This window comes from Athene cunicularia (assembly GCF_003259725.1).
Source record: "Athene cunicularia isolate RWA chromosome 1 unlocalized genomic scaffold, athCun1 chr1_part1, whole genome shotgun sequence".
NCBI classification, from domain to species: Eukaryota; Metazoa; Chordata; class Aves; order Strigiformes; family Strigidae; genus Athene; species Athene cunicularia.
Genome location: NW_020799091.1, coordinates 124,375,091 through 124,391,478, shown reverse-complemented (window position 1 = coordinate 124,391,478; position 16,388 = coordinate 124,375,091). Strand labels below are relative to the sequence as shown.

General features: G+C 38.2%; 1 protein-coding gene across 3 annotated transcripts in view; it reads right to left on the bottom strand.

Annotated features, from left to right (window-relative positions):
• SLC22A15 (solute carrier family 22 member 15) overlaps nt 1-16,388 on the bottom strand; it is a 33,597-nt gene that overhangs the window by 3,684 nt on the left and 13,525 nt on the right. Inside the window, exons 3-11 of one of the 3 annotated variants that reach the window (XM_026853361.1) lie at nt 13,014-13,146; nt 11,818-11,982; nt 10,718-10,847; nt 8,806-9,021; nt 6,966-7,106; nt 6,105-6,190; nt 3,989-4,109; nt 2,971-3,043; nt 969-1,382 (exon numbers count right to left, since the gene is read on the bottom strand). In XM_026853361.1, the coding sequence (XP_026709162.1) occupies nt 1,374-1,382; nt 2,971-3,043; nt 3,989-4,109; nt 6,105-6,190; nt 6,966-7,106; nt 8,806-9,021; nt 10,718-10,847; nt 11,818-11,982; nt 13,014-13,146 (1,074 nt within the window). In that variant the 3' untranslated portion in view covers nt 969-1,373. Of the gene's footprint in view, nt 1-968; nt 1,383-2,970; nt 3,044-3,988; nt 4,110-6,104; nt 6,191-6,965; nt 7,107-8,805; nt 9,022-10,717; nt 10,848-11,817; nt 11,983-13,013; nt 13,147-16,388 lie in introns of those variants that run through there. The other 2 variants (XM_026853340.1, XM_026853350.1) reach the window with 2 other exon arrangements.

The window sequence follows — 16,388 nt, the reverse complement described above, 5'->3', positions numbered from 1 at the left end:
GGTTTGAAAAGATCTCTTGAAGTCATCCAGGCCAAATACCTACTCTAAAGCACGACCACAGCCAACAGTAAGCCGGGTCAGCCATAGCTTTGTGCAACCAAGTACTGAAAAAACTCCAAGGATGGTGATTCCCCCTCTGAGTAGACTGTTCCAGGGCTGCATTAAGCCTCTCAAAAGAAGTATCTTCCAAATTTCCTATCTAACTCCCAAGCCAAAAATCTGTGGCCACTGACCCCTGTTGAACTGTTCCATGCTGCTGGGAAGGTCAAAGGTACAATATTCTCTCAAGCTTTCATCTGAAGCCACACACTCTAGTCCCCTGACCATCTCAGTTACCCTCCACTGGACCCTCCCAGATTTTTCAACATCCCTCTAGAACTGGTAGGGAACACATACTGAATTGGGCCTGATGTAGCTCAGTGTGAAGTTTGCCTGTTTGTGAGGAGAAGACACTACTAGCTCCCTTTTAACTTGTCATCCACTGTTGTACCCAGATCTCTTCCAGCAAGGCTTCTATTCAGCCAGTTGGTTCCCAGCCTCTACTGACCATCTAATTAGTCCACACCAGAAACAGAATTTTATTCCTGTTAGCCTTCATGGGATTTCTGTTGGCCCAAAAGGTCCCACTGGGGTCAAGATCTACAAGATGTACCAACACCATTTGGTGTGGCAATCATTCCATATTTTGCATATTCTAAAAATATGAGGAGGATGTATTCTATCTTATCACCTACTTGTCACCACACCAAACACCGAGCCTGTTGCTATACCTTCGAGCCTGGTGGTCTATGTAACATACCAATCTAATATTCCTTTCATCCAGAACACACTTCCTCAGCTTCCAAACAATGTTGTGGGACATGTCAAAAGCCTTACAAAAGCCCTTCCTGCTCTCCTCCCTTTCCTCATCCATATTGCCTTCTGTGATGAAATGGCTGACTACCAAATCAAACTGGCTGAGAATGAATTGTCCTTAGTAAACCCGTGTTCACTGATCTTAATTAATTACCCTCTTGGCCTTCACATGCTCAGAAACAGACTCTGAGAGGTCATGTCCCATGATCTTCCCAGAGACTGAGTCTGAGCTGCTCAGCCTGTAACTCCTTGAATCCACCTTCTGATCTTAGAGACTCACATACCATTAACTTTTTTCCCCCACAGTTATCAGTGACCTTTCTCTACAATGGTTTATCACAGATGACAGACACCTGCCTCACTATCACAGGCAGCTCTTTTACCACCTCTTATGGAATCCTATCCCACAGAATGGAAAACTTTCTGCTTTCAGTGTTCTTGAACCTATTGCTCCTCTACTGTTTGTTGGCCCTCTGCTTCCTCAACTGTGCTGACATGGTCCTGGGGTCAGGTTTTGCCTATGAAGACTAAAGCAAAATTGTTAAGTATTTCAGCTTAATCCATCTCATCCACCAATAGCATGTCCATCCCATTCAACAAGGTGCTAAACATTGTCTCTAAACTTTCTTTAGCTGATGGAATCCCTATTTATGTTCCTTGCTCGTTTTAGCTTCAACTGAGCTTTGATCTTCCTGTCATCACACCTGACAGCCTAAGTAATGTTTTCACATGGCTTGTTACAAGCAAAACTACAATGGGGAAAGGTGTGTGCAAAAGTATAAGTCATCTACAATATAGCTCCAAAATGTGTACGTTCACTTTCAGATGTCTGATAAAGCAGGCTCATCTAAAAAAAAGGCGAGTTTCACTGTTTGTTTCAAAAACTCACTTTGTATAGTATAAAGCAGTTCTAAACTGAGAAAACAGGCTGTGATCAAATACAAGAGCAATATTTCATCTCTCATCTCAGCAACTAACTTTTTGCAATCCCGTCCTTTTTATAAGATCACCAGACAAGATACTGAAAATGCATTAAAATAGTTGAAATTCCAAAACACAAAAATTCTTAATTCTTTCCTCAAATCAATGTTAATTTGTTATGTAAAACAGAGCTATTTTCACTTTCATGGCACCCCTTAAAATGTGATGATCCAAACTTCAGGTCTCCCGCAGTGCCTTATCTCTGCTAGATACAACATAATGGATGCCCCAACTGCTACATAAAAACTGTCTCTTCTATCTACCCGGGAGACCTGCACCAGTTTTGGCTTTGCCTGTTGTATGCTAGAGGTGCTCACACTCTCACCTCCCCAATGTTTCATTCTGAAGATTACAAGGCTCACTGTGCTCATCTGCCCTTCTGCTAGCCCTCTGCCTGACATAACAAGATGGCAAATGGCAGAGAGGAAAGTTATTCCAGATTAAATCTGTTGCATTAAAGGAATTGTCACTTGACCTCAGCACACACTTTGTGTGAGAAACTGGCACACTCTTTTACCTAAATAGGCATAAGACTAGAGAGCAAAATAACAGTATCATCCCCATGTTTCATTCTTCAGAATTTTTCTTTGCCTTGAGATTGCTGTGAAGTTTCTGCCCAAAAGCCTCACTGGTATATCAGGTCTAAACCTCATCTTCCTTCATTGAAAGATAAAACACTTCACTCATAATTATAGTCCATGGATATTCAGTGAAGTGCACTGCCAGTAAAACCAATTTATTCTCAGAAATATGAGTTATTGAGCCCATATGCTTTATCTTGATGCAGTAGACCTTTGACTACATCAGGTTTTTGCTAAAGCTCGCTTAAGGTTTTAAAATTGAGTACTGCCATCTTGTATTCTGAAATTACTATATTGCTGAAGTCCACTAGCTAAGTCCCAAAATTCTTTACAGGGCTAAAACACCTTCTGAACTAAGTAATGTTGAGTTTTTGTCTCATCACACAGATTATATCACAATGCCTTTGGCCTACCACAATACTGTTAAGCCACACCATTTACATATCTTGGTTTATGTACATAATTTATCCAAAATACTCCCACCTCTTTAAGACTCTAATACATCAGAGCCACAAAATTAAAATATACATAACAGTGGGAAATTCAGACAAACCAGTGAAGGGATGAAAGGAGCAATGATTCCACCGACACGGGAAAACATGGAGCAGGCACCCATTCCAACATTCCTAAGAAAACAAAAATCGTTAATCAGTGACATGTGCATAGGAGAAATAATAACTTTTCAAAAATGCCACTGAGCAAGGAAAGAAATAAATCTCAATCATGACCCTGACCACATTAATTGGCAAAGTCGAATGTAACTGAAAGCTTCCCAAGACAGGAATTAAAACATATGTTTTGTGCTTAAAGAGAAGCAAAAATCCTCTGCACATTCAGAATTCTAACATACATACACATATAGAGAGCAAAAAAAGTGCTATTTCAGTTAAAGCATCTTGTCTCTGCCTGAAACTTTGGCTAAGTTCCTTTATCCAAATCCAATTTATCAGCAGGTTTGCTCATTAAAATCCCACAGTATAGTTTCACTGGTGGCTGATGATTGACAATAATATGTGGTTAAAATATCTATTAAAAATTGCACCCATATGATTTTGTCTGCTCTGTCAGCACAAGCACGGGGTACTTCTGCCTCTAGTGAGTGAACCCTTACTGCTGCTTACATATGGCCTACAAAGCATCAAGCTACTTTTACAAAGCTTATTAGCCAGTCACCTTCAGTGCTGCTGGTTAAGCAAGCATGAATGTTTAATAGAGTTGTCTGGTTTATAAAGCAAAGAAAAAGTTACGAATATCACTCATTAAATAAATATCAGCAATACTTTTGTTATCCTCATCAGTGAAGAGAGGACTGTAAGCATACCAAGCAGCCAAAGGACTATTTTATTGTTATATAAAGAATATGGTTAGTCCAAAGAGAACACTGCAAATTTGAGGGAAGAGGAAGTGAGAACAGGATAAGGGAAGAAATTTAACATATAAAACTACAGATAATCATTATATGTAACTGAAAATCTCAAAAGAAAAGGTATACTTAACAGAAAAAAAACCAGAGAAGTAGAAGGTGATCAGGTAAGAGAACCAGAAAAGACCTTAAAATTAACTTGTGTTACCTGATCACTGTGGGATAGAGTTCTGACGTGTAGATGTAGACAATGTTAAATGCAGCACTGATTGTCAGCTTCCCCAGCAAAGACAGAGAGCGACTATTCACCACTGCAAACATTCCAGTATCTGACAGAGAAAATGTGACCCTTGTAAGGCTTTTGAGCACTCAAACACATTTCCGTAATAATTTCAATCACACAACTGTATGGAGTGAAAAGGAATCTACTGAAGAACCTGCTATGACAGCCAAGTGTTCTTCAATTAAAGGACAGTATTTGTCAGAGGTGATCTGTACCTTCAGAACTCTAAAAACTCAAGAGAATCCAAGAAGCCTTCTTTAGGTGGCAATGGCAGAAACCATCCAACATAATATATATTCTGTGTCTACAGATTTATTACCTTTACCTGTGCAAACAAATTTGTACAAAGAGGAAAACTCTCTATTGTGACAAAATAACTGAAAAAATGGATTTTAAATTCACATCAGACTCGCTGCTAGGGCAAAATTGTGTCCATTCTATTAAATATAATCCAATAGAAAAAAACTGCATTCCAGAGACCACAGAATGGAATACTGCTCAGTACCAGAAAAAAGCGGAACTGTTTTCCTTTCCTTGTCTTCAGCGTTACAATAAGCATCATCTTCAAAGAATTAAAATCCCACATTAAGGCTCTACTAAAACATCAAATTTTAGAAGTGTGAGAAAAAAAAAAAATCCTATAAACATAGTAAAAGCTAAAACTAAAACTCAACATTTTCTGAGTCTACCACTAACACAATACTAAACTAGTTCTGTCCGTAAGTTGAAGAAAAGAATAATGGATACATTTTTCAAAAGTCAGCAAGGTTTTTCTAGTAACAAGAGCCCTATTCGGTGTCATTTCCATAGTATAACATGCTTCCAACATTATTACTCTGGAAGAAAAACCAAAGACAGACAGACACTGTAAAGAACCCAAATATCCCATCCAGCGCAGTTTTGTCAGAACAATCAGTGCTTATTTGCTTATACTGGGCACATCAGAACACACATTAAACACCTCCCAAGGAAGGCTACAGCATAAATAGACACAGGTGCTTGTTTCTGGCCAGTTAGCCATTTTGCTTCCTAAGGTACCTTACCCCTGGCTGACTTGGGCAGCTCAGCACACAGCAGGATTTCCTGCGGTCTTGCAGTTCTGTCCTCTAAAAATACCCTTTCTTTTCACATGTTATACTTGGACTGGTAGGCAGAATCTACTTGATGACTGCTACCGGCTCAAGCATGTGGAATACTTCTGGAAACTTGACTTGCACCCCTTTAAAAAAGTTTTATCTATTAGATTCATCTAGAGCAACTTATGCACTCCGTCATCATAAATGTTTAATCTTTTTGATTCACGCTTCAAATGTTCGAAGCATTTTCTCTCCTCATGACAGGTGTTATATATGAACAGATCTTGGAAGCCAAGATGAATTTATACATCTCGTTTTAAAAGGAAAAATTGCTCACGGTGCAATTTTTCCATTATTTTGAAAAACATTCAAAAATGGAGAAAGGAACATTAGTGTATCTTTACAAAAAAAGACATTTCATTTCATATTTCTTAAACACTCCTCGCTTCAGATTTTCAGAATGCTCTCTGAACTTTTATGTGCCACATTAATACTACAATCACATCAGTATTGAACATTACAGAGCAGTGAGTAAAAGACAGAAACTTGCCCCCAAATTCAATTCTTAAGATATTTTGACATTGTTTTTTCACTTGGAGAGATACATACAAGTTGTCTGGGTACTACTTACATTGAAATATCATTTGGCTAATGGAGATAATCACAAAGAGTGAGGTTTCTTGGGGTAAGTCACAAACAATGGAAAGGAGCGATTGGCATGATCAGAAGTAAAAGGTAGAATCCAAAGACAAAATTTCAATTCCAAACCTTTCTATCAAGCTTTCCTTAAGGTCTTGGGAAGGTTGCTGCTTATACCTTTTGTGACTTAGCTTCTCCGGCTTAAAAAATTGGTACTTGCATGTAATATGAGCCTAATCTACTGGCAACCATCACATTCTTAGGCTGTAGGATGCTATGTTTACCAATTCTTATCACATACTCCAGAAATAAGAGGAAACATTTACCTTTCTTTTTAGGAAGAAACATGACAATAAGACAAGCCAATCCTCCCAGGAACAGAAATGCACTCAGTGTTCGCTTCCGACCAAACCTGATGTGCAAGGATAACAAAGCTTTATTCTGCATTAGATCTGTAGCTTCCAGAGCAATGAGTCCTCTAAATTCACGTTGTCTCTATTTCCAGTTGGAAATTCTGAACGCCATCTCCCACAAACACTTCCTCTCATGCTGCTTTTAAACAAGATTCTACTGCACTCATAAAACGAGCACCAAGAAGTCTTTATGCAGCGACTGACAATTTCTAGGATTTTGATTTGCTTCCCACTGTGTGTGCACGTTTGTAAAGCTCCTCAGGAGACATGCAGAGAAGAGACTGGGAGGTGAATTCTACAAAAAGTGAAAGACATTGTCCAGAATATCACAGCTCAGGAAAAGGCTAAATACCTGAATCAACAGCTCTGCTCACATGGTAGTGCACACAGCAACTATTACACGAAACCACGCGACAGTTTCATCTGAGTTTAGCTGCAACAGCTTTGAGGTAACAGCGAGAATGGGGATTAGGAGACAGAGGTGAGAAGAACGCCATCTCGTGTTTATCATGGAGTCAGCACAATGAGGTTCGACTGATCTAAGAGATCAGCGTCCTCTCTGAGCCAAATTTAGATCGCTCATTATTAGTAGGTGAGCTACTGCGAACAAGCTAAACTGTTATTTGAAACAAGGATATATAAATGGCACTTTCAAACTGAAGCAGGAAGCCCCACACAACAGATATAAACTAGGAGATGCAATATATAGGAAACCTGTCTTTGAGAAAAATTGTAAAACCAAACCCTGAATGGGTTAATAAATTTCATACTTACCACTTTTGGTTAATCAAGTAAATACAGATTGGGTATGCTGGGATTTCTATCAACCCTGAAAGGGCTAAATTGGCATAAATACTTCCACCTAAGTCGCCCACATTAAGGGTAAGACCGTAGTAAACCAAGCTGCACACAAACCTGCAAAAGACAGAAAAAGAACAAAATCAGAGTTGCTGTTTTGCCTGCAAAATCAAAGCACTGGTGTCCTGATTCAACTAGGATAGGGTCAAGTCTCCCCAGCAGAGAGGGGGAAAGGATCTCCAGCCGGGTTATTCATACCATGCTGACGTCAGGTCCAGGGGCGGAACCTTTTTACTTTCGCTTTTGGTTTTGGGGTTGTGACTCACATGGCGGGCTTGTTCCCTGACCATTTTGCGGTACTTTTCTGTATATCTTTGGTCTTGTTCACTGTTATTGCTGTTTATTGTTGTTATCATTGCTACTGTTGTTGTTCAGATTGTTTATCACACTGTTGTATTAAATTTCTTCTTATTTTAGCCGGGGTCTGTGCTTAACTTCCAGCCCGACCGGCTGAGGGTGGGAGAGGGGCAACAGCAATGTGGTCTCCGGTCCCGGCAGGGCTTAAACCAGCACACTGGTCTGGCACAATACACTATAAACTGTATTTGGTGTTTCAGAGGATGGATCTAACGTTTCTCTACAAGTGTATGATGCTGTCTAGGTAAAGAAACTATTTTTGTCTCTGCACAGACCCAAATTCTGAGTTAAACTTAAGACGACACTTAAGAATGTGCATAAACCAGAATAAATTTAAAATATGATCATGATTGTATTTTACTTGAGAAATTATGTCGTTGTCCTTTTTGGTTTTAATCAGGTTTCACTTGCATCCATACTTTTCCAAATTGTGTGTAAACACTTTCTCAAACAGTTCAGATGATACTTCATCTTCTTTTATTTTCTACACCCTGGTCCAGTTTTATCCATTTTCCAAATCTGATTTTTTAAATTTTTATTTTGTAACTCTGACTGGCTGTCATCTTTACAGAGAGGAAAGAAACATGTCACTAATTCACCCTGCAGGAAATCAGCAATTCTCATTTAAGGAACAGAAAAATCAACTGTTCTGTAGCAAGCTCTTGAAAAAACAACAGGAAAACAGCTCTGTGTTATCTGCTGGCAAAAAATAATGCCATTTGTTTTTTTCTTAACCAATACATCTTCCCCAAATATATGCATTATAAAAACAACCGTATGAACAGTAATGCCAGAAGACTCACACACAAGGTTTATTTCATAGCAGCAGCAAAAGAGCACAGGGTTAGCAGCGCTCTCTGGGAAAAAAAACAGGCACTTTTTGGAGTTAAACTTCCACTTATGACTAGAAGCAGCATCATGGGTTCCTGCTCCTTCCTACAGCAACTGCTAGCACTGGTAGCACTTTCTCTTAAGAAAATAAACAGATTCAATAGACAAGGTAGGCCACCCACCTAACAGGCTCCTTACACACAAAAAGAATAATCCATGTGACTCAAAGTACTGACACAGCACTAAACCAAAGAGGAGGACAGCATAACTAATCTCACCAGCCATTCAGGGTCAGAAGGGGAGAGGTAGCTCTCAACTGAGACTCAAGAAGCATGAAAGAAACACAAAGATAAAACACCTCAGAGCGAGACTGTAGAAATGGCTTCGTGTTACAAATGCACTAAGGAAATACTATAATACAAGGATCCTTTTTAGGTACAGTGTCTCTAATAATACGGGCTGAGACTAAGTACAATCTGCAGAGTGAGCCAATTCTTAGCAACATGCTCTCTCAAAGACTTAAAGAGACAACAGGAGCACAGCAGGGCCTACAAAGTATTTCAAGTACCAGGTAAACATCATGATCAAGGTGCGTCCCAAGAGAATCTTGTATCGGAAGAGATCCAAGAAGCTGCCAGCCTCTCTGGAGCTCCTCTCTGCTGGGAGTTTTAATGAGAAAGTGCACTTCTGCTTGCGGTTCCTCTTCGCAATGAGGTAGAGGGCATCTTCTGCTTCATTCAGTCGGCCTTGTGAGTAAAGCCAGCGGGGGGACTCTGGAATGAATCTGAAACACACATACATACACAGACAGCTTTAGGGCTCTTCTCTTCCATGAGGCTGGGCTTGTGTACAGAAATAAGGCTGAAATACATTTCCGTATTAAAAAAAAAAATTTAAAACAACCCTTCAGGTAAAAAATTCACTTACTGAAACAGAGACAAAGCACGATGAAAGGAAAGGGAACATAAATCATGTGTAATTTAGATACCAAGAAATTACATTGATTATATATACACATACCATAATACAAGTTACAGTATTATTAGGACCCTGTCTTCAGAGAATTGAGAGGTACTACATTACTACAAGTAAGGATGTATTTGTAACACCAACTAGTTGTCTTCCATTTTCCAACTTTTTCCCAAATTCTTTCCTGTAGACAAGAAAGCAGAGGCTATGCAAAGACCGTGCTCTTGCTCCCTATGTGCACTGTTCACTTGATAGGTCTATAACTCCAACACAGCCTACAAAACAAATCTATTATTTTCAGATTCCCAGAGCTAATTTAAACTTCATTCTTTCACCAGAAGCTTTAAGATTCTTGCCTCTGATCAGAGATAACATTTTTCCTTTAAATTTAAAGGAAAGTGATTCTGTGCTTATATAAAAGAAAAGAGCTCAGAAAGGAACATGTTTTCTTCCCCATGAAAAAAAAATAATCCAGTAGTATTTTCTGCAGAGAGTAATTTTTAAGCAATTTGAGAGGGAGGCAGTGTGAAATCTGGAATAAAAAAATCCTTTCTTACAATAAGATAGGCCTCTGAGCACACCTCTGAAGTCCCAAGTGTAAAGCACTTCAAAAAATGGTATGTATCACTGTGAAAGTTAAAAATTCTTTGCCAAAGGCCCCAAACACCAGTAAGTTTTGAAATATCATGTGTCATCTCTGCCTTTCACCTCATGAACAGCCTCTAAGACCTTTCCCTGAATTCTGATGCTTCCTTTGAAAGAGTGTGTTGATTCTTCAGCAAAGAGCTTTATTCAGAGAGTTAGTTACTGAAGTTAAATAGTTGAAATAGTTGTTGGAAGGAAAAAAGCCTTAATTTAAACAACTGCTAAAGTTATTTTCTTCTTTCAGTTACTGAGGTTTTGCTATCAGGAAGTATATGAGAAAAGAAGTGCATACTGCATCATATAGCTTTCAGTGCTTAAGTCCACAGACATAAAACCCCTACTACCTTAATAAAGAAACCATCTTCCTATCCACATTTGAAAAATAAAAGGAAGCTGCCCAATTTTTCTTTTGCACGTCACCTTTAAGACTATATGTGTAAGCAATGTTGATGCTGTTCCTTCTGTGTAATTATAACAACATGTTATCACATAACTGCAAAAAACATTTTTGTGTCTTTTAACATGCGTATACAGTGTCTTGTAGCATACCAGACATATCATCTACATGTACCAGTTAAAGAATAGGACGTGCCTCTACACCACTCTAGATAGAGACTGTTCCCATCTAGAGTAATAATCCATACACAATACAACGTACACGTATGTTTTCAAATGCTGCAGCACCACTATTTAAAGAAAGCACAGAACTTGCGGTGGTAGAGGTTGAAATACTTCAGTTACACCATTTCATGCCATCCTATAAAGGCACCTTGACTTAGTAGTTGGGTTTGTTAATTTTTTTCTTTTGTTCTTTTTCCTATTTTTGACACCTTTCTTGATGAAACCTGGTTTGAAATATAACTTACACAGAGAGAAGAAAGACGACTGTTCCTTCCAGGTTAACCACAACAGCCAGAGTCCTCCAGGAGCGAATGAAGTACCCTAATAAAGCATACTGGGCAATTCCCACAGCAAAGAACAAGCCACCAATAGATCCTAACATACAATTGAAAACAAAAACCATTATCACTCCTTTAGGGAACATTAGAACTCTTAACACACCGGATCAGACAAAAGCTAACAGCTTCATTACGAAAATTCACTCAGCAATACAGGCAAAGCCACAGATATCTGACCAAATATTTTGTCCTTCACAAATACAGGGCAGAAGTATTACAACTAACTGCAAAGACCAATAGTCCCAAAAGCACTCTACATCCTCTTCACCCAAAGCCCCATAAAGAAGTAAGTCTTGTAATTCCAAATATAAGTATGTTTTAGATTTGTCTGTGTAAAAATAAATCCTACAAACCATTTGAAAAGCAGTATTTTTAGGAATATATAGTATTCATTTGTAGCTCTCATAATTTGTAAGATACCCTGTTTCAAAACTGTTTCAGCATATTTGTCACTGACTAAGCCAGGCCCCAGAACTGTGATGGTACAATTTATACTCATACCTGAAGGACAACTTCAGCATTAGCAACCAAGACAGTTAAGGGTGTCTGTACCTTTTGTTCTAAATTCTAAGGTTGATTACCACATGGGACTTTTTTTTTTTTTAAACAACAGTTGTCTCATCATCCCATTATATAAAAGCATTTTTGGTTTCTTTTTGAGAAGACCAGGAATGAAGGAATTGATATTTAGCATACAAACACTAAGCTGTTTAGCAGAGCCCAAAATTCTGATGGACAGAGCTTAACTGTCACAAACCTTGGATGAGTATTCAATTGTGTAACATTCACAGGGGATGTTTCAACTGGACCTGTGTCAAGTTGAGCAATGCAGAAATCTGAATGGGCCCAAGTCACCTACTGTGCTCATCTGAGGTTCACACAAAACAAAGCAGGGCTCAAAGACTGTGGTCACACAGTTCGATTCACAACTGCTATGGTGTTAGCTTTGGTGTGTGAGACTGAAATCTATAAATTCTGACAATAATATAGTGGCACTCAAACTTTACCTGCTAATGCCCAGTAGGCAGTACCCACACACTCATTGAGTAGAACAAAGGCCACCAGTGACATCCCACCATTCATCATCCCTACCAAGAAGCGAGAGATGGCAAAGAATTCATATGAGGGTGAGAATCCATTTGCAATGGCAAACAAGATGTCAAGAGCAAAACCTGGAAAACAAGGCAAAAGGTTTAATTTCAGAAGAGTACCTAAAGAAAAACAGAAGATTTATCAGTATCTTTACCTGATGTTCAGTGGCATCTGAACTAAGTAATCACAGTCAACAACTACAATGCAGGTTTGGGCAGAAATTTAAGTACCTGAAGTCAGTATCATAAAAGGGGGGACACAAAAGGAGTTGGTTTGGATATGTAATTCCAGTACTAAACCTTCAAATTCAGTTCACAGCAGAAAATTTGTTCATATACTCAGAACTGCTGTCTGGCTTCAGTTAAGATGGCTTGATATTTATCTCCATACAGAAGCCTCAGATTAAATATGAGCAAGCATCTCCCCTTATTCTTGCAAAGTAGCCTGTGCAAATTAGAGAAGAGAAACATTACCAGGAGACAGTACATGGGGAGTTTGCACTGCATAGCAGGCCCACCTTTATCTGCTTTGAATGAGGTTGTTCCTTTGAAAAAAATAATCCGTTTTTTTTATTCTACATGCTCATCCATTGACACACAACTTTATAAATACATTCAAAACCCATGAAGTTCCAACTGTTGTTTGATCTGGGGACAGTAAAAAAAGCTTATGAGCTTCAAAACACAAGGAGGATCACAAATACATAAAAATTAAATCAGGCAGATAGAAGATAAAAAGGTGCAACAAATTCCTAACAGGTTATACATGTAAGAATATTGCTAATAAGTTACTAAAAATATTAACTGCAACCTATGGAGATCCTATGAGCATGACATGCATGAGTGCAAGCCCTTATGGTATGATTCCTAAATCCAGAACACCTCCCAGTGTGATCGGTGATTGAATAGTTAAATCACTGATTTCTCATCCCTGAGAGATATTCCCAAAGTATACCGGAAGTACAAAACAACAACAACAACAAAAAAAATCAAGATCACAGCACATGATTCACCGCTGTGTATCAACCTCTCAGCAGAAACTGGGCTCTTGCACTGATCTTCAGAGACACAACACATCCACTTCATTCATTTTGTTAGGTGGCAGTAGTTACCTGTGAGATAGACTTTCTTCCTTCCGAAGCGATCTGAGAGCTGGCCAAAGGAGATTGCTCCAACAAACACACCACTGAAGTAGAAAGAACTGGCAGCACTGACTTTGTACGATGTGTTGCCAATTAAAAACCACTGGATGGAGGGAGGGGTGAGGGAGAGGAAAAAAATAAAGTGAATTACCCAGAATCCAAGCAGTTCAGTAGTTCACCAACAGCTAACAGTTGGAGGGAGATGATACAGATTTTAAGGAAGATCAAACTTTGCCTAATCTCCAAAGCATCACATTCAGTCAGTCATCAGTCACCAAAACACAACTGCTGCCTCCCAGACTCAGCAGGTGGTACTAACCAACTGCACAGTTCCCCCAAATCATGTGCAGTCTTTGATTCTGAAATCAAGGACAGATTCCTCAGAACATTGTAATTTTTGCAGCCTTCTCCCACTCTCCTTTTTATTGCCTCTTCTCACATAAATCTATTAGCTTAAATAGACTCAGTCCTACCTCCTGACATATGTCACTGTGGTGTGTAGGCACACTAATCAAAAATAAAAACTGTAGTTTATGTCCAAAGATAATCCTGCATGCACTCCTCTTCATGAACTGTCTTGTCACTAAGAAACACCTGGTAGCATTAGACAGGTTTTTGGTATTGCAAATACTTATCCTTTTTACAGTATACTTTGTGTCATTTCCCGTTCTTCTCAATTCCAAATACAAACCTGATCTTCGTACGTTGGATTCTTACAGACTCAATGTCTCAGGTTGAGCCTGACAGGAAATTCTTTCCCCCACAAAACTGCAGAATGAAAATATGCCACACTTTCACTGTTCAAAAGATATTTCCTTTTGTATTCTAAAAGCTCCACATCTTATGTTCTTTTCTTTTTCTACTCCTCTTGCATCTTGAGATAATGTTTCCTTTTAGTGACACCCAACTTTTCTTCCTGTGCTGGTAAGCTGGTGATTATGTCATTATCCCTGCAATAACACTCTAATCTTCTCCTCATAATCTTCTCTTCCTCTACCAAAATCCCATTAGATATCCTTTCTAGCAAAGCTTATATTATTTCAAAGCTCACTTATAAACTACCTCACCATGAGAACAGAGCCATGCAATTAAACCTCACCAAGATTAGGGAACTAACAAAACAAAATCATTCAGAAGCTCCAAGAAAATAACTTGCTTACTCTCTGTATATGCTTCATTTTGAATTGCCACTTTAATGGTGAGGTGTTTACTGATATGGTAGGTAATGTGCCCATAAAGCATCAAGACTGACAAAATTCAATTCTAAAACAAACCATGTGACCACAAATCAGCTTCTGAAGCTTCTCTAGATTTTAAAAACAATTCCCAGAAAAATACAGTTGTATAATAGCATATGAAATTAATTTTATCTTGAAATAACATGGTCAGTTTGTTTTATAAGAGCTACCAGAATAATGTCCTAACTTTTGGTATAAAAATTTTAAAAAGCTGCCAACACTGAAACTCAGTGACATTAGATGCTTTCTGAATTGTTCAGGGATTAAGGGATAATTTAGTTGTGAAGCAAAATTTGTTCTACAAATTAATCTCAACAGCTAAGAAGCCCTTTAAAAGGCTGAAGGCTTTTCTCCTCTACATAAGGCATGTTATATATATATATGTATGTGTATATATATATATATATATGTATGTGTATATATATATATATATATGTATGTGTATATATATATATGTATATGTATGTGTATATATATATATGTATGTGTATATATATATATATGTATGTGTATATATATATATATATATATGTATGTGTGTATATATATATATATATGTATGTGTATATATATATGTATGTGTATATATATGTGTATATATATATGTATGTGTATATATATATATATATATGCTTGATATTCATAAATAAAGCTTTTAACATCAGAATATCTTTCAGTGTAGATCTGCAATGGTTGTGTTATTACAAAGTGATGCCACAATATAAGCATTTAAAACATCCTCCTCAAATGTAGAAAAAGCTTCTTTACAAATTAGTACTGAAATTAGATAGTGATGAGCTATCCCCCAAATAAGTGTGATCTCACTAAAATCTTTGTATTTAGCACATAACTTCCAAATATACCACACATTCAACTAACAACATCTTAAAAACAACCTGTATATCAACAGTAGCAAACAGGAGAGGTAACAAGATTTTATACACATAGGCCTTTACTAAGAAGTATGTTAAAGAACTACAAAGCAGAATCTACACAAGCCTTGGGATTTTTAGTTTTGTATTCTTTACCTGCCTTTCTTATTTATGCCAATGAAATGATTAAGAATCTTTATACCATTTATGCCTTAAACCACTGCAAGGCTCCACAAACATGTCTGACTTGTCAAGTTTAAGAGAGTAGAAGATTCTTGGATAAATTAAAAAGCAAAAAAGAAAAAAGGCCAGAGGAAGTTTGAAAACCTTACTGAGCTTTAAATAATGCTTAAAAAAAAATCCACAGTCCATTAGGATTTTTATTTTAATAGTGGCATAAGTACTCATATCCTCTTTATTACCATAATAAGAAGCAATGCCTGTTGTGCACAACCACTTGGTACTATTCCAAATCTGGCAGTTTTTATTAATATGCTCACAACCAATAAAGTTAAGTGCTTTACAGGACTAATTCAGATAGCATTAATGCCTCTGGACAATAGCCATGAATTATCAAGTGGTACTACACTCAACTTGACTGTACAGCTCTAAATTCTGGTCTTGTAACAGATGCACTCAGATAGGACTTTCGCACAGGACAATTTGACATTAACAGATCCTGAATGCCCCAGGAAGGGCAGGTGTTGCACACAGAGCAGAGTCTGAAATTGTTTCTGTAGGGACTGTGGCTAGACCATGAAAGATGACACTTAAAAAACAGAGGCCACACCAATAAAGCTAAAACTTGGTTTGGGATAGGAATGGGGGGAGGTGCTTTGTCCACCTGATTCTCCACTGACCATGCCTTCCTTCACATCTGGAGCTGCAAAAACTGCAGAAGCCACTTCCCTCCTTTCCAGTTCCTCCACTGTTCGCTAACTGTGGGACAGATGCATGCATGTGACCTTGGCAAGGGAATCACAAGAGGTGGCCAGAAAGAGCTCAGGGTCCATGAAGGACTTTGAGCATGTTAATACAATGAATGGCATGATTCCAGCTCAATTGCAGAACCAGGCTACAGGATCCAATACGCCACTTCCAGATGAAAAAGGCAGGAAGTTTTGAGGCAGAACTTTGGTCAAGAGCTGCATAACAAAATAAAGCTAGTTTTTGTTGCCAGTAAAGATATGATTACCTGTTCTCTATCTGGAGGTAGCACCTTTTTCATTTGCCAA